Consider the following 24,237-nt stretch of genomic DNA (forward strand, 5'->3'; position numbering starts at 1 on the left):
AGGAAAAAATAATGTGTAATATGAGTGCAAACTGGCTTTGCTGCACTCAAGAAACTTTCCACACTCGCCTCCGGCTCGTGCGTAAACATTTCTCTCATGTGCAGCAAAGTGCCACTTCGCCCACTAGTTACACAAATAACTATTCTATAAGGAAATCAGCTAGACAGGTGCATCTTGAGAGGAATCAATTTTTTACTCCAATTCAAACCCTAAATCTGTTGGATTTTATCCTAGAATCTAGGAAATCTTAGTTACTAGCTAAATTCATTCAAAATTGAAAGTATTTAGAAAAAACTTAGTTGAAAAGTATTTACTTTCTTCTAACTAAAATCTTTCAAAATATAAAGTCATTTATTATTTTAAAAATATTTAAATTGTAGTTGTATATGATTTAAAAGAGTAAAAAGGTTACAAAATAACAAAATATTTGTAAGCATCTTTATTTATCTGCTTTCAGTAATCTGCTATGTAGCTGATTAGGGAATAGGTGAATGTTCTTTTTAGCACAAGAGTTACAGTACAGTTTTTCAAAAAAAGTGCTGCACTCTGATGCTTGGCAGACAGGGTTGGAACAAATGGCACAGTCACCACCAAGAATCAGAAACTGTCCTTTGTTTGGAGGTGAAAATGGGTCTTTCATAATGTACGAGTCGTAGGTAAAATTAATAAGCTTAGAGAATGGTGGTTTTTTGCCCTTGTAATCAAAGTTCTCTGATAAACTGCAAGAAGAACACTTGAAAACTAGCTCTTCTTCTTCTTCAACTTGACTAGAAATCAGGGTTGTCATGCTGAAACAAAATTAAGTACACTTGTCTTTAGCTGTCTTAGTTTCATCAAATCCGTAGGCTACAATCAATTTATAAATTACCGTGGTCTTTGTCTAGGTTATATAAAGGTATGCTGCTTTGCTGAAAATAATTAACCAAGCAAAAATACATTCTCACAAAGAAATGTTCACCACTAAAATTAACTATAGGGTCCAGACATGGTTCAAGTTCCTTAGTAAAAGATTGAATTTTTTTAACTTTATTAAAGAAAGTGGGCCTAATTAATTTCTGTAATGTTTTTTGCCAACTCAAATATGAAATAAACTATTTCCTCAGTTGAAAAAATACTACATACACACACTGAGTTGTAAAAGGTAATCAGCATTCCTTGAAGAAGAGGCCTTTCCTACAAACTCTGGCAGACAGGTGTACTCCTCACCTGGCGAGATATCCTCAAACATCAACCAGATACTAAACACACCATTCTAATTCCTCCGCAGTAAGGGGCCCATCTACATATTACCCAACACTATTTGTAATGTTTTAGAACTAGAATAGGGTGACTTGCCCAGTGAATGACCGCTGCCTATGAATGACCGTTTCCCTCTAAATCATCTATAATAAGAGTTAAATTAAGACAGGAAGTGAAAAATACCTCCGCCGCAGCAATCCTGCAGACTAAGCGAATTTTAACTTGTCTGATTACATTTTTACTAAAATATTTCCACAAATAAGACATATTTATTCCCTATTTAAATAACATTAGATTTAACGAGTGCTTAGGTTTGCTGCTATGGGGAAGGTAAAAAGTGTTTTTTGACCGTACGTCAATAGTATAGGACGAAATAAATAAATTTGCCAAATTTTATCAATGTATATCCATAAACAAGTAAACTACAACAATTTTCATTTTCTCCATAAGAATAAAATGGCAGTTTTAAATTTCACTATTTTTGAATTTTCTTCGTGACTGTTAGGCATATAACAGCGCTCCAATATACTAAATTATTTATTTTTTAAGCTCTACAAAACGGTTTAAAAAGAAATTTCAAATTTTTTTGTTTTTAGGGTCAAAAATGGGAAAACCCCATTTTTACCCCATAAATCCCCCCATAAACCCCCGTTCCCATGGCCCGATTATGCTGGATCGCGAACTCGTTCAAATGAACGTAGGTTTACACGTTGGTACCAAATTTCATCAAAATCGGATCATTTTTGCTCGAGTTATCGCGCTAACGGACATATATATCTATATAAATAAAATTAGAGTTTTGTCTGTACATTGCTTAGAATAATGAACTTTTTGGTTATTTTTACATTTCATAGGTCAGAGAAACCGAATCAAACCTTATCTCAATTTCTGTCTGTCTGTCTGTCTGTCTGTCTGTCTGTCTATCTGTCATTCTCTTGGTAACGCTAAAATACGCACTTTATTACAACTACTCCTCAATAACTATAGCACTGTCCCGCCTGAAACTTATTTTCCAAATACTATACATATATGAGATGGTTTTAGACGTATTTCATCGAATATGAGACAGTTAGATATTTAACAGTAAACCCTTGAAAATCAAGTTTTTGTCGATTTTTGACGTGGAATTTCTGGAAGCCCATGTTAACCTTATGAGAAATGAAATTATTGAATCTTAACAGCTGTTTCAATTAAACAAGTTGGTTCTGTTCTGTGATGTTCAATAGCATTAAAGTTACAAGGATTACCAACAGGGTGCAGCACTAGCACTATTATTTCTTTTACATTTATGACAACAGCTAATTTGCAACCTGGAGGCGAGTGAGCGTAGCGAACGAGCTAACCTGAAGGCAAGTGAGCGTAGCGAACGAGCTAACCTGAAGGAAAGTGAGCGCAGCGAACGAGCTCCAACATACAGGTGAGTGAGCGTAGCGAACGAACTTCAACCAGGACGTGATTGAGCCATGCAAACGAGATCAGATAGTAAAAATAAAAGTAAGCCTACCGTTATAGGATCGACCGGCAGACACAGAGGTAATTTAACCTTTTATTGATTGTCATACCGATCCGGAACAACAAAAAACAACATAAAATGAAGCTATGTATAATAGTTTGGCCAGCATATCTTAAAATATGCAAACCAACTGCTGTTCGTTATATAAGAAGGTTTCAACTGAATATTATAAGATCCCCGTGCGTAGAACGGGTACACAGCTAGTTTGCAACCAAAAGGTGAGTGAGCGTAGCGAACGAACTTCAACCTGGAGGCGAGTGAGCGTAGCGAACGAGCTAACCTGAAGGCAAGTGAGCGCAGCGAACGAGCTCCAACCTAAAGGTGAGTGAGCGTAGCGAACGAGCTCCAACCCAAAGGTGAGTGAGCGTAGCGAACGAACTTCAACCAGGACGTGATTGAGCGAACGAGATCATCTTGAAAATTAAACGTAACAGTAATTTCTTTCCATCTTAGGGGAAACCTATAACTTAGGCGATACGAAGTTCTATGAATTTGAACGGATGGTGTTTTTGGCCTCTAGGGACCTCAAAATGAAAAATTAAATCGGTCCCGCGTCCAGGTCTTACCACGAGTACTACGGTAATAGCTTATTCCCTATATGGGAAATTGCTAAAATTAGTTTAGAATATAGATATTACTCTATTCTTCATATTAAATTGTCATTGTTAATTATTCATGTTTATTGTGATGGTTTATCTTGGACATGTTTTGCATTTTCGTTTTTAGCTTCTGCCACTATAAGATCTCTGCGTGAGGGAAGGCATATTTTATTACCTTAGTTTTGTGAAAAAACTGTTGAAATAGTGATTTCTTTGGATAATATTTAATATTAAGAGTGTATATTAATCTAAAACTATCTGTTTTCATACGTCCAATAAATAAATTTTTATTCAAGCAGTCATGGGTTTGAACTCTAATTTACAATTACAGTACTTCCGAAGTCGGCCATTCACTGGTATAGGACCGGTCATTCACTGGCATGACTTTGGTGTATAAAAAAACAATTCTTACATGCGTAATTGTTCTTTTATGAACACATTATCCACTTACACATTATACACTTGAATACATTATCTCGGCCTGGGTTGAAAATGGTAAAGTTTCATCAAGTCATTTCAAAATGGCGGCTGTTCAAAACTAAAAAAATATGAGGAAAATAATTGTGAATTGTTTTATACAGGGTGAGTTTTAAATAAGTTCCCCCCTACTTTTTTATACATTTCTTAAGATATCAACTTTGAACCACGTCAGATCATTGTAGAGTAGCAAGTACTTCATTTTGACTGGGTTTAAATTTTTAGCCGCCATCTTGGATCCGCCATATTGGATACAAAGTTATTTTTTCAAATGTAAAGGTAGGGTTGTGACCCACCGTTTCAAACAAGACTTTTGAACTGAATACGATGCTGCAATCCACTTAAAAAAATGTTGATCCATTCTAAAGTTATGAGAACTTTTTATAACTTTATTTTTAGTCCATTATAACATTGTGCATTTACAAACTAAGGCCATAATCTCAAAATAGTGCTAGATAAAGATAAGTGGACACCACCATTCATTGTTGACCTATTTTCACTCGGTTATGACGGATGTATTTTTTTCAGCCGCCATCTTGGATCCGCCATTTTGAAATGTGATAAATTATTTTATCCATTTTTGTTATCAAGCTTTCTTGATAAAATATTACAATTATTTTTATTTAAAATGTCAATATTTCAAAAATCAAATATGACAATGAAAAACGGATTGCGGCATTGAATTTAGCATAAAAAAGTAGTTCAAAATGATGGGTCACAACACCACCTTCATATTTAAAATAATTTATCACATTTCAAAATAGCGGATCCAAGATGGCGGCTGAAAAAAATACATCCGTCATAACCGAGTGAAAATAGGTCAACAATGAATGGTGGTGTCCACTTATCTTTATCTAGCACTATTTTGAGATCATAGCCTTAGTTTGTAAATGCACAATGTTATAATGGACTAAAAATAAAGTTATAAAAGGTTCTCATAACTTTAGAATGGTAATGGATCAACATTTTTTTAAACGGATTGCAGCATCGTATTCAGTTTAAAAGTCTTGTTTGAAACGGTGGGTCACAACCCTACCTTTACATTTGAAAAAATAACTTTGTATCAAATATGGTGGATCCAAGATGGCGGCCAAAAATTTAAACCCAGTCAAAATGAAGTACTTGCTACTCTACAATGATCTGACGTGATTCAAAGTTGATATCTTAAGAAATGTATAAAAAGTAGGGGGGGGGACTCATTAAAAACTCAACCTCTACAAAACAATTCACAATTATTTTCCTCATATTTTTTTAGTTTTGAACAGCCGCCATTTTTAAATGACTTGATGAAACTTTACCATTTTCAACCCAGGCCGAGATAATGTATTCAAGCACTTGTGTGCAAAATTTCATGAAAATCGGTTCAGGCATTCGGTCGTTATAGCCAATTCATGGGGACCCAGCATCCTCTTACGGCCGCCATTTTGATTACGTCGTAACGGACGACCGAGGTCCTTAAAAATTGGGGTCTGGGCGGTTTTAGGTTCAGAAACTTGTATACTATAACCACCTAAAATTGCAGCCTCTCTGCCAGAACTGAAATATTTTCCTGCTACCCAACCTGACTACTAGTAGCCTTTTATTGGACTGGATCCAATTTGGAAAGGACACCAACTTTCTTACTAACTCAGATCAGCTGGTTTTTTGGCCAGCCCAATGATCAAGGACAGCTAGGACCAGTTTCAAACTATTGAATTGATTTTGACATTTCTAGGATGAATCGAACCAGCAACCATTTTTTAATGGTATACAAACAATCGGCTAATTACTCAGCCAGTCAGCAGTAAACACACGAAATATGTATCATGCTAATTTAAAAAAATTTGTGTACATATGTACCGTACTTATTTTTTAGATGAAAAAATTCCATCAAAGCAAACTACTTTATTTTACCTTATGTAGACTATCTACTGTCAACTTCTTTTACCACTGCCAAGATCTACTCTGTCTTTAGGGAGTTCTTGAGGCCACCAAAATGGTCTAAACGTCTCTCCCTCAATATTTCCTATTTTAAATTTAATAGTTTCTAAAGCTTCTGTGATTCTCATTAAGCCAATGGCACAATCTCTCTCTAATCCTCTCAGTTTACCGATGGCTGGTTTCTTTTCTCCAGTAACAGGCTCAATAGGAGCATCCAGAGGTATTTCTGCTGATTCTACCTGAGTTTTCAGCACGAGAGGCATTAGTCGCTTCCTAACAACACCTGTATGATGCGTTCTGGCTGTCAATTCTTGACCAATATAACAGCCCTTGTGAAAACTAACTCCATGAAGATAGTCACAATTGGCTTCTAAAGGAAAACATTTTCCAGTGGGTAGCTCATAAATGCCTTCACCAACTCCTAATTTATATCGAAACATGCGATAAGTGAAATCAGAATTTTTCTTATCAATTCCAGATACCCTGAGCCTTTCCACGACATCCTCATTTCTAGGAGAAATCACACGAGTTCCTAACTTTGATAACCTAGGATCAACATACACTAGAGATTGGTTACTAATAGCAATATTGCTGAGATATTTATCAACTGTTGTATTTTCGTAAGATGGAGTAGAGCAAGGTACTACAACCTCTTGTTTAATATTAATTACGTCACTGCCTGGTGTTACGACGGCGCTGGGATTGAAAAGTGCCCATAATTGAAATTCATCATCTACTGAATCAATAGCAACTTTTTTTCTTAGTTTGTACATTTTCAAATGTTTTTCCAAATCTAGCATAGCTTCTTTGTCACACTCTAAGAAAAAAGTATCTTCTTGTTTAGTCTTGTAAATTATAGAGTCATACAATACCCTTCCTTTTGTATTTAAAAACATTGTATACAAACTCTGACAGTGCTGTTCCAAATGCCTAATATCATTAGTCACAATACCTTGCAGGAACGAGATTGCATCACTACCACTCACTCTCAGCAAGCCACGACTTTCAAGTTTCTCCACTTGACAAGTAATACTTGACCACCTTGTTTGAGTTGTATGTACGTTGTTACTGCCTTTTAACTTGAAAAATGTTTTGACCAAAGATTTGGAAATACTTGAAGCCATGCCTTAGTCAAGGAAAGACTGTATTCTTCAATGCAGATCTAAAAAATAAGAACAATTGGATATAGCAATGCATGCTAATCTGCATTATAGAGAGATTCATGAACAATATCAAAATACTCTATCCTTTTCAATTAAAGGGGTGAACTCAAAACACCCCCGCCCCAGCAAACCTGCAGACTGAACCAATTTCAATTTGTCTGATTAAATGTTCACTAAAATATTTCCATAGACAATACATGTATACAGGGTGATCAACTCAAGGAGGCCACCATTGGGATATCGGAAACAGTAAGAATTAGAGAAAACTTTAAACGGGGGACATTCCTTTATTTTTTGTGGCAGTTAAAAATATGATTTTATTTTTTTGAAATTCAGCCGCCATTTTAGAAAGTGACGGCCAACTTTGAAATTTCTTATGGAACACCCTTATCATTTTATGTTTTCGGATAGAACATGCAATTTAAAAACTTTTTTATTCTTGACATTTTTTCGATAACTCCACTCGTTTAGGAGCTACAGTCTATTGAAAAATGACTTCCGATGTACATTTTAAACATCATGTAGATTCTAAACAAGTAGGCTTATAGCAAAAATTCGAAAAGTAAATAAGTCTTAAAATTGCATCCACATTCCATAAAGACCATAAAATACACAGTTTTCCACTTTTCAAGGTTGTCGCCATTTTTGAAATAATAGAATTAATATTTTTAACGAATTTTATGGTCTTTTTGGAATGTGGATGCAATTTTAAGACTTATTTGACTTATTTACTCTTCACATTTTCGCTATAAACCTACTTGTTTAGGAGCTACATGATGTAAAATGTACACCGGAAGTCATTTTTCCATAGGCTGTAACACCAGATTTAAGGTGTGCTTAAGTAGGTTTTAATGCTACAGGGAAGGTAAAAAGTGTTTTTGACCATATGCAATAGTATAGGTCATAGGATAAAATAAATAAATTTGCCAAATTTTTAAACAACATACAGGGTGGAAATTAAGTCTAAGGGCGATGGTATAGCATTAAAACGAATAGAGATGTTTTCTACCAAATTGGGCATATCATTACTGGTAATACTTTTTTGTGTACATGGTGATCGGATGTCACCTATGGGGAATACAGTAAGTTGAAAATCTCAAAGGTAAGCATAGGTTGATATGTACATCAAACTAAAGGTCCTGTTGAACTAAAAACAAAGCCGCAAACCGGGCCTCAAATGGACAATCGAGCCAAAAATGACAGCTGTTCAAAAATTCATTGAATTTGCAATGCTATTATAAGCTACCTCCTCAGGGGGTGTCATAAACAAAAGCATATATTTCAGGCCCGTTTTTGACCCTAACAGCGCCCTAGGCACAACTAATAGTAGCGCCCCTTTGCAATATATATAACGGGTGTACCGACCGGGAAATCCGGGAATCATGCGGGAGTTTTTTGAACCGGGAATAGTGTGAATTTTGTATTTCTACCTGGAGTTTTCAATTTACCGTGATCGCGCATGACAAACGTGACGATTACTATGTCCACACGACGCGGGGGACAATATAATGATGTCTTCATGGCCGCGAGGGGTGGTCAGAATTTGACCGCGATCGCGCAAGTCGAGGATAATGTCCTCACAACCGCGGAATAGATCAGAATTTTGTCTAATTCGGGGTAGACGATGATAATCTCCTCACGACTGCGGGATTGGTCAAATATTACTTTGAGCATGGAAGACGAAAATTATGTTTAAACGACCCGTCCGTGGAAAATAGTAAGAATCTCGCCGCAAACGCGGGAGACAATTACGGATGTTCAGTAAAAGGCCAGCTGACCATATGAGCATACTAAAATAATCCCCACATGTCAACAACAATACAATAGTAAAATTTAAAAAAATGTAAACATTCTGGTTCAAAAAGTGCAATTTTTCTCTCTCGTAATATCGTTTCTTTGTGTAACATCATTCATTTCTCTCTCCTTTTATTTTGACTTGTTTCATTTACCTTTTCCTTTTGTGTGCATTTAATAAACCCTTTTTAATTTGACTCTAAGTTCTGTGTACTGTGAGAACATTTGGACATTCATTAAACATATCTTCTCAACTAGAGACAACATTCGACCGGTCAGATCTTCTTTCAAGACCTTAATAACGTCAAAGTGGTAACATAACTATAGTATAGTTCAGTGTTAAAAATTCAACCAAAAGTCCATAATTATTTTCTGTTGTCAAAATTAAATTAATAACCCATATACAGTCCACTTTTCGGGATCGCATGCAAATACAACCACCAATTTTGTTATGTTTTCCAAACTTTTGGCGCCCCCCAAAAAAGCCAATTGCCTTGCGCCCTAGGCACGTGCCTACTGTGTTTATTCGGTAAATCACCCTGATATATTTATATATTTTTTGTTATTATATACACCAATGATGGCTATTTTAAATGTTACTAAGTTAATTAAAATACCACAGTAACGTACCCTATAAACATTTTATTTTATATTACTTACATGTTTCGGACATTAATGCCATGTAAGTAATATAAAATAAAATTTTTATAGGGTACTGTGGTATTTTAATTTACTTAGTAATATATATATATATATTTATATATATATATATATGCACATACAATGCCGTAAATTTAAGTACAAATGAACAAGAACAACTGAGTAAAAATGGCAGCTGTTAAAACATTTAAAATTGCAGATTCAAAAAATCTTTGAACGACTGCCATTTTTGACTCGGTTGTCTGTTTGAGGTCTGGTCTGCAGCATTATTTTTAGTTCAACAAGACCTTTAATTTGATGTAAATATCAACATATGTACAAACTTAAACTGTAATGAGTTTTACTGGACACCAATCAGCTGATTATAAAGTATTTGGGTGGCAATGAGTGGTTATAAACAAAAACATAATCTCTCTTATGACTGGTGATTTTTAGTCCTTTAGTTGGTGGTAATATATAAGGATTTGTACAGATTTAGTAGTATGGCATAAACTATCGTACGCTACTCGTCCAAAATGTGTTTACCGGACTCGTATGGTAATCCCCTACTCGACTTTGTCTCGCACGGGAACGACCACACTCGTCCGGTAAACACTTCTTTTCAGGACTAGTACCGTAATATACTATTTCCTTGCTATTGTCATGATATGACAACCATGGGTTGGAGCTCATTTTCGCGCATTTGTAGTTGTTTTTTCGAGTTTGTGTTGTGTGCGTTTTAGTTTATAGGCTAAGTGTAAAATTTTTGATACAGACAAATTAATAGAACTTGTTAAAGACAAACCATGTCTGTGGCTGTGGGACAAGAAGCTCAATGAATACTCGGACAGGAGCTGCCAGGAAAAGGTTTGGAACACAAATGGTTTATCCGTTATGAAAGGATGGACCCAATGATTTTGGTTAGTTCCTTTGGTTCCAGCTCAACACACGCTGCACAAGCTAACATAAAGTGTTTTGTCCATGACTACAACGAGTGAATTAAACCATGTTCTAATACAGTACGCAGGCTGGGAAACCCCAACAGGAAGCGGTTCATACGCTCCGTGTGGCCGGGACATTGTCAACGCGGCTTATCATAGCTCGAAGATAAGCCACACAAACGATCCGCCATGTGTGGCCCCGAACTAAAGATTAAATTTTTTTTTTATCCAGCCGGAGGTTCTCATTCAAAAAGTATGTCTAGCCATCATCACGATAACCTACCAGAAAGTACCTCAGCACGTTGTACGAAAATATGCAGGCAGGACTTTATTAGACGACTCCATCTGATAAATCGATTGTTATAGGTAATCACAGGTTCTGGTATGATGTAATTTTTATATGTCTACTTACAGTATTTTTAACGCTGAATCCAAAAATGCAATCAGTTTTTGTCGGAGAGATTCCTAAGTGGCCGTAAAACGAAGGTTAGGATTACGAATCTAAGGATAATTGAGCGGTACTGAAGGTAATGGTAATATGGCGTGGTCTGGACGGATCCGTACTGAGTGAAGAGTGAGGAGTGAGGACTGAGTGAGTAAAGCAACCAACTGTTTATACTTTATCTAATGCGGAATGAAATCAAATCAATTCGTTTTGAAACCAAATTATCAGTTCTTATTTAGGCATGTGAGGAAGGTAGGTCGGGTTTTATGCGGATTTGTGACTGTATTAAGTGTTTTGAAGTGAGGTTAGATTAGGAAGGTAAAGGTTAGGTTATAATGAACCGACTCATTAATTTATGCAACTCCCAGACTGTTTTTGCACTATTTAATTGTGCAATAACAGTCTGGAAGTTGCGTAAATTAATGAGTCGGTTCATTATAACCTAACCTTTAACTTACCTAATCTAACCTCACTTCAAAGGACTTAATATAGTCACGAATCCGCATAAAGTCCGACCTATCTTCCTCACATGCCTTTTCTGACATAAAATGTGATTTAAACATTAATATTAAGGTTGGGTTGGGTTAGGTTGGATTAGATTAGATTATGTAACATCATTTATTAGTTGCTGATGCATTAAATTATGCACTGTGGCACGTTTTCACTTTTAGACACAATGGGATTATGTACTATGGGATTATGCACTATGGCACGTTCATTACCAGACGTTGAGGCATTAGCCAATGGTTGAGGATTGGAATGAGGACAATGATCATGTCGGCAGTGGCCTAGCTTCTATTAGGCCTACTGATATTTAACGTGAATAAATTCTATTTTGTTTTATAATTTATGTTTATGTGATTAATAGTTTATGTATGGTAGTTGATTTATTGTATTTTATAAACAGCACCAAAGTCCATTTTTGAGCGGAGCGAGCGAAGCTCTTATACGTCGACTCTTATGCATTTCGTAATACGCAAACTCCTCCTAGACGGCTGAATCAATCGTTTTCAATTTTGCATGGTGATAAAGACCATATCGGTGAGTGCCAACATCTATATGGCGTTAAAAAAGTCTCTCAGGAATCCGCCCCACTGGGTCTCAAAGTTTCAATGTAATCCTTATGGAAGCAGTATTTGACACGTAAACAAAGACATATGATCAGCTGTTGACTTTTGAATGCAGTAGATAAAGAATTAGCTGATAGCATTATTCCACAGATATTAGAACAGAAACGGTATGGATCATAAATATAATCAAATGACGACACTAGCTTCAGGTCGAGGTGGTCCGTGACGAATCAAGTGGTGAAGGAAGTATTGGAGGAAGTAGTGAAGGTGAGCAGTCTGGAGTGTGGAAACTGTTTATGACGATAAGATTAAGGTACTGTATTTGCATTCCTAAATTTCTATGGGAAGGGAGGAAAACAGGTCCGCGAAGTAGGAAGTGGTGGAGGAAGTAGTCAAGGCAAACTGTCTGAAGTGTGGGGACTGTTTATGGCAATTAGATTAAGGTATATGCAATCCTAAAATGCTATGGAAAGGGAGGGAAACAGGTCCGCGATGTAGGAAGTGGTAAATGAAGTAGTAAAGGCGAGTTTTTCGGAGTGTGGGATCGGTTTATGAATTTTGGATTAAGGTATCTGCAATCTTAAAATGCAATGGGAAGGGAGGGAAACAGGTCCGCGACGTAGGAAGTGGTGAAGGAAGTAGTCAAGACGAGCTGTCTTGAGTGTGGAAACTGCTTATGACGATTAGATTAAGGTATCTACAATCCTAAAATGCTATGGGAAGGGAGGAAAACAGGTCCGCGATGTAGGAAGTGTTGGAGGAAGTAGTCAAGGCGAGCTGTCTGGAGGGTGGGAACTGTTTATGACGATTATATTAAGGTATCTACAATCTTATAATGATAAGGGAAGGGAGGAAAACAGGTCCGCGACGTAGGAAGTGATAAAGGAAGTAGTCAAGGCGAGCTGTCCAGAGTGTGGAAACTGTTTATGACGATTAGATTAAGGTATCTACAATCCTATAAAATGCTATGGGAAGGGAGGAAAACAGGTCCGCGATGTAGGAAGTGGTGGAGGAAGTAGTCAAGGCGAGCTGTTTGGAGGGTGGGAACTGTTTATGGCGATTATATTAAGGTATCTACAATCTTATAGTGCTATGGGAAGGGAGGAAAACAGGTCCGCGACGTAGGAAGTGTTGAAGGAAGTAGTCAAAGCGAGCTGTCCAGAGTGTGGAAACTGTTCATGACGATTAGATTAGGATCTACAATCCTAAAATGCTATGGGAAGGGAGGAAAACAGGTCCGCGAATTAGGAAGTGGTAGAGAAAGTAGTCAAGGCAAACTGTCTGAAGTGTGGGGACTGTTTATGGCAATTAGATTAAGGTATCAGCAATCCTAAAATGCTATGGAAAGGGAGGGAAACAGGTCCGCGATGTAGGAAGTGGTAAAGGAAGTAGTAAAGGCGAGTTTTTCGGAGTGCGGGATCTGTTTATGACTATTGGATTGAGGTATCTGCAATCTTAAAATGCAATGGGAAGGGAGGGAAACAGGTCCGCGACGTAGGAAGTGGTGAAGGAAGTAGTCAAGGCGAGATGTCTGGAGTGTGCAAACTGTTTATGACGATTAGAATAAGGTATCTACAATCCTAAAATGCTATGGGAAGGGAAGAAAACAGGTCCGCGATGTAGGAAGTGGTGGAGGAAGTAGTCAAGGCGAGCTGTCTGGAGGGTGGGAACTGTTTATGACGATTATATTAAGGTATCTACAATCTTATAATGCTATGGGAAGGGAGGAAAACAGGTCCGTGATGTAGAAAGTGCTGGAGGAAGTAGTCAAGGCGAGCTGTCTGGAGTGTGGGAACTGTTTATGACGATTAGATTAAGGCAGTCTTAAAATGCCATGGGAAGAGAGGGAAACAGGTCCGCGACGCAGGCAGAGGTGATAGAAGTAGTAAGGTGAGCAGTGTGGAGTTTGAGAACTGGAAACCGTTTGTAGCAGTTTTAATGTATTTAATGTATTAAATTAATGTATCTTCAATCCTAAAATGCTTTGAGAAGGGAAGGAAACGGGTCCACGACGTAGGGGGTGGTGAAGGAAGTAGTAAAGGTGAGCAGTGTTGAGTGTGGGAGTGGATTAATGTATCTGAAATGCTAAAATGCTACAGGAATAGACTGTAGACTATATGTTAAAATGATTACAGTACGAAGCACGAATCGATACATAGTTTACAATCGAAATTTACAACTGAGTTGACGACAGCTGATTTTTACTCCATAGAGGCTAAACATGATTTTTACTCCCTTATTATTAAAAATGCTAGGGTGAAGTGGGGTAAGTGTAACCACGTTTTGGCATAGTTCAGCTTTGACCTCAAATTGCTATCTTGTTATACATGATATAGTTCTGAAAATTTTTATGCATAATCTTTGACTAATGGGCTTTAAAACAATATGCATTGTTATTAAAAAATAAAATCTTTTTTGGTAAAAAAAAATGACTAAAAATTTTGCGTTTTGTGGTTACACTTGCCCCAGGGTTCGGGGCAAGTGTAACCCCTGCCTGTTAAAAATATATAAAGCATTGAAAAGGAGACATGGGGCAAGTGGCCAGATTCCAAATCTTTTGCTGATTCAAAGACTTTTTGACTTATTAAAATATCTTAATTTTTACTCAAGTTACAAACTTTTTCGTGAACCTCTTCTCGCGTTTTGTGAAAAACGCAAAACATGCAAAACGGAAAGACTACTGTTAAAACATAAAAAACACAACATTAAATGGTACTTAGGCCTACATGGTTTTTAATGTTGTTTAACATGTGTAGAATAAATCTCACAGTAATATTGTTTTTTTTTATTTACATTTGGGCAAGAAAATCCTAAATTATAAAACGGGGTAAGTTTAACGTAAAAGTTATATAATCACTTAAGCAGTTCACTCACAAACAATAATGTTTTTCTACAAACCAACTAACAATATGTGTAAAATTTTACCTTATCTTCTAAATTCCTAATTTTATATTTACAACAAAGTTTTTTTTTCTTTACTGAACATTATATGAGTTACACCCTGGTTACACTTGCCCCGAATCCAAAAAGCCACTTGCCCCGACTGCAAAATTTCAGGGGTAAGTGTAACCACGCTTGTAAAATCTAAACAATAAGAAATAGCACAGATCTGAAATTATATTCAGGTTCTACATGCAAAAATTAGTTTGTAAGCCAAAAACTGTCAAATTTACATTAAAAATGTGAGTATGAAAAATTGTCAAAGTTTGAGGTCGGCACTTGCCGATGGAGTGGAAATGTAAGCCTATTTTAAACATTCTAAAACTATTACTTGCACATATTTTATATGCATTCTTAAGGCTAAATATAACAAAGGAAGGTCCAAATAACAAGATATGATAGTATTTAGGTCCAAAATTAACTTATCAGTTGAGTGATAAGCCGTGGTTACACTAGCCCCCCGGTTACTCTTACCCCACTTCACCCTACTTAGATACCCGCAACGCATGCATTAAAAACCACTGTTTTTACTGCAGTATGACAATTTTTTTTAAACAATATAATATGAACCCTTGATGACTCCGCTCAATTTTGTGGATGCCTTTGCGAACGCCACCTAGTATTTTTAAAATCTAGTTATTGCATATTGTAACTCTGATTTTGCTCTCATGGCGTCGTCTGTGGTTTCGTCTGCTTAGTATAGAATGCAAACAACTGACAGCTGTTTCCACTCCACAAACCTTCCACCCCTTTTAGTGTTAGTCGCCACTAGAACTTGGACTCGTCCATACCACAAATATGTTAATCAATCAACAAAACTGAAGCTTAATATTAATTATATAACTGTACGGCCACTGAAACTCTCCGACCAAAACTTATTGCATTTTTGGATTCAGCGTTAAAAATATTTTAAGTTGGCGACTTATTACAAGTTATCAATTGGATTTAATTTGGTAACATATAAGTAATCAAGAAACTTTTAGGTAATTTATCAGGCTATTACTGTATTATTTAATCTTGTGGTTGGGTTTGGTTACTGTAGTTTTTTTGAGCTGAGCCTAGAAGGGGCCAATGAATCATCACTTAGCCTAAGATCAACCCAATTGGAGATTGGCAGGATTTGGACCAGGGATCTTGGGGAATGAAGTTCCGAGCTTTACCACAGATCCAGCTCGCTCCCTTGAGTAGACTATAGTCAATATATTGATATGATTGAGATAAAATAAGTTACCCTAATTTTGATAGATAACTTAAAGGTAAAAAATGCATTAACTTATAACATAAGTAGCTCAAGTTCAGTACCGGTATTAACGAAAATAGTTTGGGTTTCATTAAGCCCAAGCCTAATTTATTCTGTGTTTTGATACCAAATTGCGTAAAACAATAACTTAGCCCCATGACAATTTATTGCAAATCCTGGTCACCCGGTTTAGAACACCAAATAAATAAATTCTGACCTTTTAAAACATGATTGCCTACTAATCATTAATTTCATGCCAGCTCAAAAAAATTTTATCAGGCCATTGGTTGCTATATTAGCCTAATGTGTTAACTGTATAAGTAGGCCTAACTTAGTTGAAACTAACCTGCTAGCCTAGTAGGAGTAGGCCTAAATGGTGATGTAAATAACGGTTGAAGCAATTTTCAATTTCGACTAATTGGGGTAACATAAAACTATATGACTATTCGAATTCAACTTGAGAATCATAGGAGTTTGTTTAGACCATAATAAAACATAATGATAATTTGTTTTTGTTTTGCTGTAAACACTACTCCACTACTCTCTTTCCTCAGCTCTGTTTTTCAGTTCTCTTGTTCTCTTCTTCTCTTCTCTTACCTGTCGTCTGCACTGAACTTAGCTAGAGCTAAAATAATAACTGGAATGAAATTAAATGAAATGGTTTATTTGCCGTTGATCATATACGTGAGATAGGTATTGTCATAGTGTTAAATTAAATTAAAATAGTTTGTCATAAATCTACAAGTTACAACAGCTAGAAACCAATTTCTACATATGTATTTAAATATTCATAAATATTATAAAATGGATTGTCTAAAAGTTTTGACTATTAATACAACAACAAAGTCAAGCAGTTACCTTATTTTTGAAGATTTTTAGTGTGGTGGTCCTTGCCGATTCATGTAGTTTGATGACAAATTTTATACAATTTGGCTTGTGCGATGTGCCGAATTTTGCCAATCTGTGCTGTGGATTAAATTGAATTTTGTCCTGTTTCGGGTTTCGTGTAGGTATATCTTGCCTGATGGTGAGTAAAAGGTGAAGATTAGTTTTAGTGTTAATTAGAATATGTAGAATGTATAAGTTAGTTGCTGTTAAATTTTCTATTGTCTAAATAAAGGTCGAAAGTGGTCCAATCTATTAGCTCTGCACATGATTCTAAGAACTTTTTTTCTGAATCAGAAGCACATCAGATACGGCCGTTGCATGACCTCAAAAGAACCAGTTCATAAGGCTATTTGCACACACACCGATTTTGAACGGTCGGTAATAAGTCGGTCGATATTTCTTCGGTTCATGGTGCTTGCACACATACCGGATTTTTATCGGCGAAACGACCAGTCTTTGTTTTTGTGTAAAGGACCAGACGGGATTATTGAATACTTATTCCTAAAAGAGTTGTTGCTACGTGGTTATTGTCTGGACATATTAAAGCACCGTAGGATTAAACGTATGTTCTGGATTCATCCAATTATTAAAAGCAGAGAAAAAACGGGAACATTCCACACACTTTTTGAAGAACTAAGGCTTAATAGCAGTAAAATGTTCAACTATTTCAGAATGTCAATAGCATCCTTTTCTATAAAGTCACCCATTTAAAAAGTTATAAACACGCACTACCAAAAATAATTAAAAATATCAGAAGAGCTGCCTTAAATGGAGAATGGTGTAGCGAGAACTGCCGATATGATCAGTAAACAATCGGTGCGTGTGCAAGCTTGTATTTAGTTACGTACGCCACTGCGTCACCGGCACATCCCCGGCACCGGCGGTATGCAGTGACAGTGGCCGGCAGCTCATCGGCATTTTACCGGCGCCGATCAGCGGTCGCGGTCGGGGATAGTGCGGCCGTGGCTGGGTTCACAACGATATGGTAGGCATACGGTTAAGTATCGATCGTCGTAGTATGGAAAGAACTACTATCGAATATCGTAAATCGATTGGCTTCCATAGCGCCAACGCCAACCAGCCGACAGCCAACCAAAACGTAAACAAACAAGTTCAGCTGCTAACTAACTCATGTTTACCAATTTTTATTTTATTTATATAAATGTCATCATATTTTGTAAAAAATATTAAAGACAGACAAGACTTTGACAAATAAGATGAGTGTATTTATTGGACATTATTTACAATCATAATATAATAAAATACCCCCGCCGCAGCAAACCTGCCGACTAAGCGAATTTCCATTTGTCTGAATTGATTTTCAATTAAATATATTTTAATAACATTAGGTTTAACGAGTACCTAGGTTTGCTGCATCAAGGAAACTAATAAAGTGTGTTTTTGAGTAAAATATTGATAGCTTAGTACAAAATAAATACATTTGCCAAGTTTGATCAAAATATATCCATAAACAAGCAAACTTCAACATATTTGACAATATTCTTCATAAGAATAACATGGGAATTTTAAATTTACAATTTTTTAAATTTTCTCCGTTACTAATAATCGAACAAAAATACTTTTATATACTAAATTATTTGTTTTTTTAAGCTCTTTAAAAAAGTCTATAGAGAAATCGGGAAATTTTGTGTTTTGAGGGTCAAAAGTGAGAAAAACCAATTTTTACCCCATAAAACCCCCGTAAAGCCCCGTTCCCATGGTCCGATCGTGCTGGTTCACGAACTCATTCAAGTTTATCCCGCTTTACACCTTTAAACCAAATTTCATCAAAATCGGACAAAAATTACTCAAGTTATCGCGTTCACGGACGTATATATATATATATATATATATATATAAGTCTATATATATATATATATATATATACATATATAAAAATTTGAACGAATGGTGTTTTTGGCCTCTGGGGACATCAAAATGAAAAAGTAAATCGGTCCCGGGTCTAGGTCTTACCGTGCCACCTACGGTAATAGCTACTTCCCTAAAGGGAAATTCGCTAATAAAACATGTGTTAGTTCTATTAGAATAAATAAAGAAGGCAGGCATAAATTAAACATATTAAAGAACACAAATCATACATATTACATCTTTTCCCCTCCAACGGTAAGGACTGCAACTTTAGTCAGAGGGCGGCGATAAGTTCCTTTTGATGTTGTGATGTCTACTATTCGTACTTGGCCATCGTGACCTGGGTAGACAGCCGAGATTCGGCCAAGGGGCCATGTATTTCTTGGGCAGTTTTCCTCAATTATTATTGCAAGATCGTCAATCTTTGGTGGGTCCAATTTCTTGTGCCATTTGCACCGTCTTGAAAGGCATGGAAGGTACTCGTGCACCCATCTCTTCCAGAAGCCGTCTAGGAGTGATTTAACACGAGCTAATTGTCGTTTACACAGTTGGTCTTCGTTTAGGTTGATTTTGTAAGCTTCTCTTAGAAAATGGTTTGGTGTGATTGGTTCGGGGTCATTGGGATCCAGAGAAACATGTGTGAGTGGGCGAGAATTTATTATAAATTCAACGCGAACCATGAATGTCTGAAGCTCTTCGTCTTTTGGGTACTGGCAGCGCATAACACTCCTTAATGCGGTCTTTACAGACCTAACAAGTCTTTCCCAGCAGCCTCCCATGTGGTGCTCGCGGGCAAATGAAATTCCACTTTATCCCGTAGTTCACCACGTCTTTTTGGATCTTTTCATGTTTGAGTGACTTTACAGCGTTTCTAAGTTCCCTATCTGCAGCTACAAAGTTTGTGCCATTGTCGGAATATAATTCTGAGGGAACTGGTCTTCGGCTGATGAATCGTTGAATCGCCATTATACAACTCTCTGTGTTAAGAGAATGAGCCGTTTCGATATGAATTGCTCGAGTCGATAAACAGGTAAATAGGACACCATATCTTTTCTCTTGTCTGCGGCCAACAGTAACTTCGATAGGTCCGAAATAATCCACTCCAGTGTAGAAGAATGGATGTTGCACTTTTGAGGTCCTTAACTGTATCTGAGGAGGATAAGGTTTGGCATTGTCTATGCTACACCTCATGCAGCTCCTTTGAACTTTCTTGGCGACTGATCATACGTTTAAGATCCAGAACTGTTGTCTAGTCATATTGATAACAGTCTCGATGCCCTGATGGAAACATTTCTCGTGAAACATTTTTACGATTAGTTTAGCCGTATGACTTTTGCCATCTAAAATGATAGGATGCTTTTGTTCTTCGCTTATTTCTGGTGAACTATTTATTCTACTCGACATTCTTATTAGAGACTGATCAATGAAGGGATGTAAAGAGAATATTCTACTGGACTTTGGTAGAGGTTTGTTCTTCAGCAGTAAATTCTTTTCTTCATTGAAGCTTGCCTTTTGAGACATTGATATCAAGTTCTGTTCAGATTTTTGAATTTCCTCTGGTTGAAGTTCTGGTATATTTCCAAAATCTACGTTGACCGTTTTCAGTTTCTTTTTGGTAGTGGCGGTAGTAGTTGGTAGCCAAACAAACATGCGGGACCTTAGCATGCTAATAAATCTGTGTACCCATGCTAATACACGTGTCACTTTTTCCCAAGAAGAAAAGTTTTCAACTGTCAAAAGAGGAGGGTTTTCATTACTGTTTACAACTCCGACGAATTTCTTCTTTGTTTCTTCGTTATCCTTGACTTGTAGTGTGGACGGTTGTATTGGCCAGTCACTCGATTCTCGCATTAAAAATGAGGATCCGTGAATCCATTCAGAATGCATGGCTGATGTAAACTTTTTGTTACTTCTAGTTGCAACATCTGCCGGATTTTGTTTTGATGGAACCCATCTCCATTCTTCAGGTTTAGACAAATCTTGAATTTCTCCAATTCTATTAGAAACATACTGTTTGAATTGTCTAGGGTCGGATTTCAGCCAATGCAAAACTGTTACAGAATCTGACCAAAATATCTGACGAGAAATAGTTAAGTCAATGTCTTTTATGATGCTACAAGCTATTCTGCATCCAAGAACAGGTGCTTGGAGTTCTAGTCGGGGAATGGTTGTTTGTTTGAGTGGTGCTACTTTGGCACGTGCCATAACAAGCATGGTCTTGTAAGTACCTCTGGCACATCCATGGCGTAGATATGAAACTGCTGCATAGGCCTCTTCACTAGCATCAACAAACGTATGGAGTTCAACTTCTTCAATTGTTTTGACGTTAAAATAGCATCGAGGTATGGTGAAGCTCTGCAGACATTTTACTTCTTGTAGCCAGTCTTGCCATTTTTTACTATGTTCTATCGAAAGAACTTCGTCCCACGTTATTTTTGTTCGCCAAATGTCCTGAACAAGCATTCTCCCCTTTATAGTAGTAGGTACAACTAATCCCAATGGATCGAAAATGGACATAGCTCCTCTTAAAACTTCACGTTTGGTCGGATACCTTGTTTCAACTAACTGTACCTTTTCGGCGTTCCGGTGAAATGAAAATTGGTCAGTTTCAGCATCCCACCACATTCCGAGGATACGTTCTGTAGGTAGACGACTTTCAGGTTGCAGCTGTTTTGTAGAGTTTGTCTTCAAATCTTCCGGTATTTCAAGTAAAATTTCTTTTGAATTTGACAACCAGTTACAGATTTTAAAACCTCCGGACTTGTGAATTTCTGTTATCTGTTGTATTCTAATTCTAGCTTCTTCTTCTGTAGTCTAGTAGATCGTCCATGTATTCACTGCAGAGGATCGCTTTACTTGCTTCTGGGTAAATTTGTAGAAACCTCTTGGCGTTGCTGTTTACAACATACAAGGCAGTACTCGGGGAACACGTTGATCCAAATATCATTGCTTCCATGATATAGGTATCTGGTTCGTTGTTCGGATCTTCTCTCCATAGAAACCTTTGCGAATCGACATCTTCTTTTCTGATACGTACTTGATGAAACATTTCTTGTATGTCACCTGCGATCGCAAATTTTCTTAATCTGAATTTGAGAAGTACTGCTGGCAGAGGGTTCAAAAGGTCAGGACCACTAAGCAAACCATCATTGAATGACCAACCATTCGCTTTAGCAGCTGCGTCAAATACTAACCTCAGTTTGTCAGGTTTGTTTGGATTTATTACCCCAAAATGAGGCAGATAATACGTCCGGTAATTTATAACATTAGCTTCGTCATCACGTAGTTTTCTGATGTAACCTTTTTCTTCATAGTCAGTGATCTTGGCTTTGTATTTGTTATGAAAGTTTTCGTCTCTTGCCATCTTCATTTCAATACCCTTAAGCCTTTTCAGCGCATTTTCATAGCTCAGTGGATATATAAAGTCTTCTAAATTCCATAGTAGGCCGGATTCATACCTATCCCCTACTTTTTTGGTCGTATCTTCTAAAATCTTGAGGGCTTTTTCGTCTTCAACTGATTTCACATTGTCATCTTCTACTAGGGACACGCCATAATTTTCGATTTCAAAAGAATCTTTGATAATATCATGAAGTTTTTCACTTTCAAAAGACGTTAAAGTGAATTGACTATCTACTCGCCCAATGTGTTCATGACATTTACCGTGCAATGTCCAGCCTAAACGGCTCTAAGACAAGACTGGAGAGTTGGGAGGACCTTCAATTATTTTCCTTGCTAGAATAAGGTCACAGTTGTCTTGACCTATAAGTATTGTAGGTTTCAAATTTGCTGACGGTAAAGGTTGACCAATTGACCGTAAGTGAGACCACTTCTTTTTTAGTTTGACAGTATCCACCATTTGTTTTGGTAAGTCCAATGGTGACTGGGTTCGTACATTGTTTAATGTAAATACTTCGTCCTCATATAACCCTTTAATTTTAACTGTCACAGTCATGGATGTTGGGTCGAAATGTTGGGTTGCATTGGACCAGCATGTCGTGAGGGGTTCAATACTACCGTTGATACTGTTGACCCGTCATCTAAGAGTGCGTAAGTGTCGATCTGACAACTTGGGCCATATAATGTCACTGGACATACTCTTAGTAGAACACGGTTATTAACAACATGACTGCTAATAATTTCTTTATTTTGTGGTTCGCTGTCCTGTTTGGGAAACCTCCTAATTTTGTCAGTATGGAGAAGACGATGGTGAAACAACTTAAACCCATTTATCCCACAAACCTTTTTTACTTTACATTTTTGGAGCTGGTGATGTCGAAAGCAGAAGAAACATAGTTTCTTTTCGACAATCATTTTCCATCTCTGCGATACATCTGCCTTCCTGAAAACTCCACATCGTTCACTTTCATGGCTGTTGAGACAAAACATACAGTTAAACTGTTTGTCTTCGGTAGAATTGGTATAAACCGGCTTTATGTCAGTTTTCTTCTGCCAGAGTTTCTCTTCTGTAGGACGAAAGTAAATACTCAGGATTGAGCATTGTTTTTCCAACCAAGTGGAAAACTCCTTCAAGTCGGGACTGCTTAGAGCATTATTACTTACATGCTCAGCCCACCTGTATTTTAAACTATAGGGAAGTTTGTTGAGACATTCATTTAGTAAGTAAGGGTTTAATACATAATTTTCTAGATGTAATGACTCTGCTGTAGCAGTAAAATTCAAAATATTTGTCGAAAACTCAACAAGACTTGTAGTGTCGTCTTCCTTGACTGAAGGTAGCCTACGAGTCTTTTTTAACATTGACTCCAAAATGAGTTCTGGTCTACCAAAACGCATCTGTAAGGTGTCTTGATAATTGACTTAAGATTTTGACTTGAGACAAAAAGAGGCTTAACCATTCTAAATGCTTCTCCCTCTAGGCAATTCCTTACTCTTATGAGGTTGTCATCCCCACTAAAAAGATAGGCAGTTTTTTCATACGCCGAAAAAAATATCGGCCATTCATCAGGCTTGCCACTGAAGCTTGGAAGTTTTTGACGAAATGAAACAGGCTGTATAGCTTTTTGGAAGGTATCCGCAAGCTTTTGCACGGCTGAGGTCATGATGGCTGATGAGGACTTAAGAACTGTCGGTTCTTTTTCATTCAACCACCTTTCAACCTTGCTTTGCGGTTCTTCCTCATCATCAAGATTTATGCTAAGTCCTACCTTGGTTTCAGATCGATTACTAGGGCGGCTTGACTGTTGACTGCCACACACTGAAGCAGACTCAACAAGCTCTGAAGCTCAGCTCTCACTGTCAGCAGTTGCTTCTGTCGCTCTAGTTCTTTAGCTTCCATTCGTCGTTGTCGCTCCATTTCTTCAACTTGTCGTTGTCGCTCCATTTCTTCAACTTGTCGTTGTCGCTCCATTTCTTCAACTTGTCGTTGTCGCCCCATTTCTCTTTCCTCATGGGCTCTTTCCAATTTCTGTATTTCTTCTAGCTTCTTCAACTCTGACATATGACTATAAAGTCATATGGTTCTTAATTATTATTATGT

The 24,237-nt window shown here is 37.1% G+C and overlaps 3 protein-coding genes across 3 annotated transcripts; all 3 read right to left on the reverse strand.

Annotated features, from left to right (window-relative positions):
- Positions 1-654: 654 nt before the first annotated feature.
- LOC128987684 (putative transferase CAF17 homolog, mitochondrial) lies at positions 655-16,530 on the reverse strand. The gene is made up of 3 exons (XM_054408665.1): positions 16,327-16,530; positions 5,722-6,910; positions 655-788 (listed from the first exon to the last, which is right to left on the reverse strand). Exon 2 carries the CDS (start codon positions 6,870-6,872, stop codon positions 5,742-5,744), a length of 1,131 nt encoding a protein of 376 aa, XP_054264640.1. The 5' UTR covers positions 6,873-6,910; positions 16,327-16,530; the 3' UTR covers positions 655-788; positions 5,722-5,741.
- Positions 16,531-19,958: 3,428 nt separating this feature from the next.
- Positions 19,959-21,200, reverse strand: LOC128987883 (uncharacterized). The gene has a single exon (XM_054408958.1). It carries the CDS (start codon positions 21,198-21,200, stop codon positions 19,959-19,961), a length of 1,242 nt encoding a protein of 413 aa, XP_054264933.1.
- A 331-nt stretch (positions 21,201-21,531) lies between these two features.
- Positions 21,532-24,198, reverse strand: LOC128987889 (uncharacterized). Its single transcript, XM_054408969.1, has 2 exons — positions 23,906-24,198; positions 21,532-22,339 (listed from the first exon to the last, which is right to left on the reverse strand). Exons 1-2 carry the CDS (start codon positions 24,196-24,198, stop codon positions 21,532-21,534), a joined length of 1,101 nt encoding a protein of 366 aa, XP_054264944.1.
- Between the last annotated feature and the right edge of the window lie 39 nt (positions 24,199-24,237).

Source organism: Macrosteles quadrilineatus, unplaced genomic scaffold (assembly GCF_028750875.1).
Source record: "Macrosteles quadrilineatus isolate MER2022 unplaced genomic scaffold, UCM_ALF_1.0 Scaffold_2__2_contigs__length_208266976, whole genome shotgun sequence".
Taxonomy (NCBI): domain Eukaryota; kingdom Metazoa; phylum Arthropoda; class Insecta; order Hemiptera; family Cicadellidae; genus Macrosteles; species Macrosteles quadrilineatus.

Coding starts and splice junctions, on each gene's coding strand:
- LOC128987684 (XM_054408665.1), bottom strand. CDS start 6,872: ATGGCTTCAAGTATTTCCAAATCTTTGGTCAAAACATTTTTCAAGTTA.
- LOC128987883 (XM_054408958.1), bottom strand. CDS start 21,200: ATGCTTGTTCAGGACATTTGGCGAACAAAAATAACGTGGGACGAAGTT.
- LOC128987889 (XM_054408969.1), bottom strand. CDS start 24,198: ATGTCAGAGTTGAAGAAGCTAGAAGAAATACAGAAATTGGAAAGAGCC. Junction 22,340..23,905: donor GTAATCGATCTGAAACCAAG/GTAGGACTTAGC, acceptor GTCTTTTGAAAG/TGAAAAACTTCATGATATTA.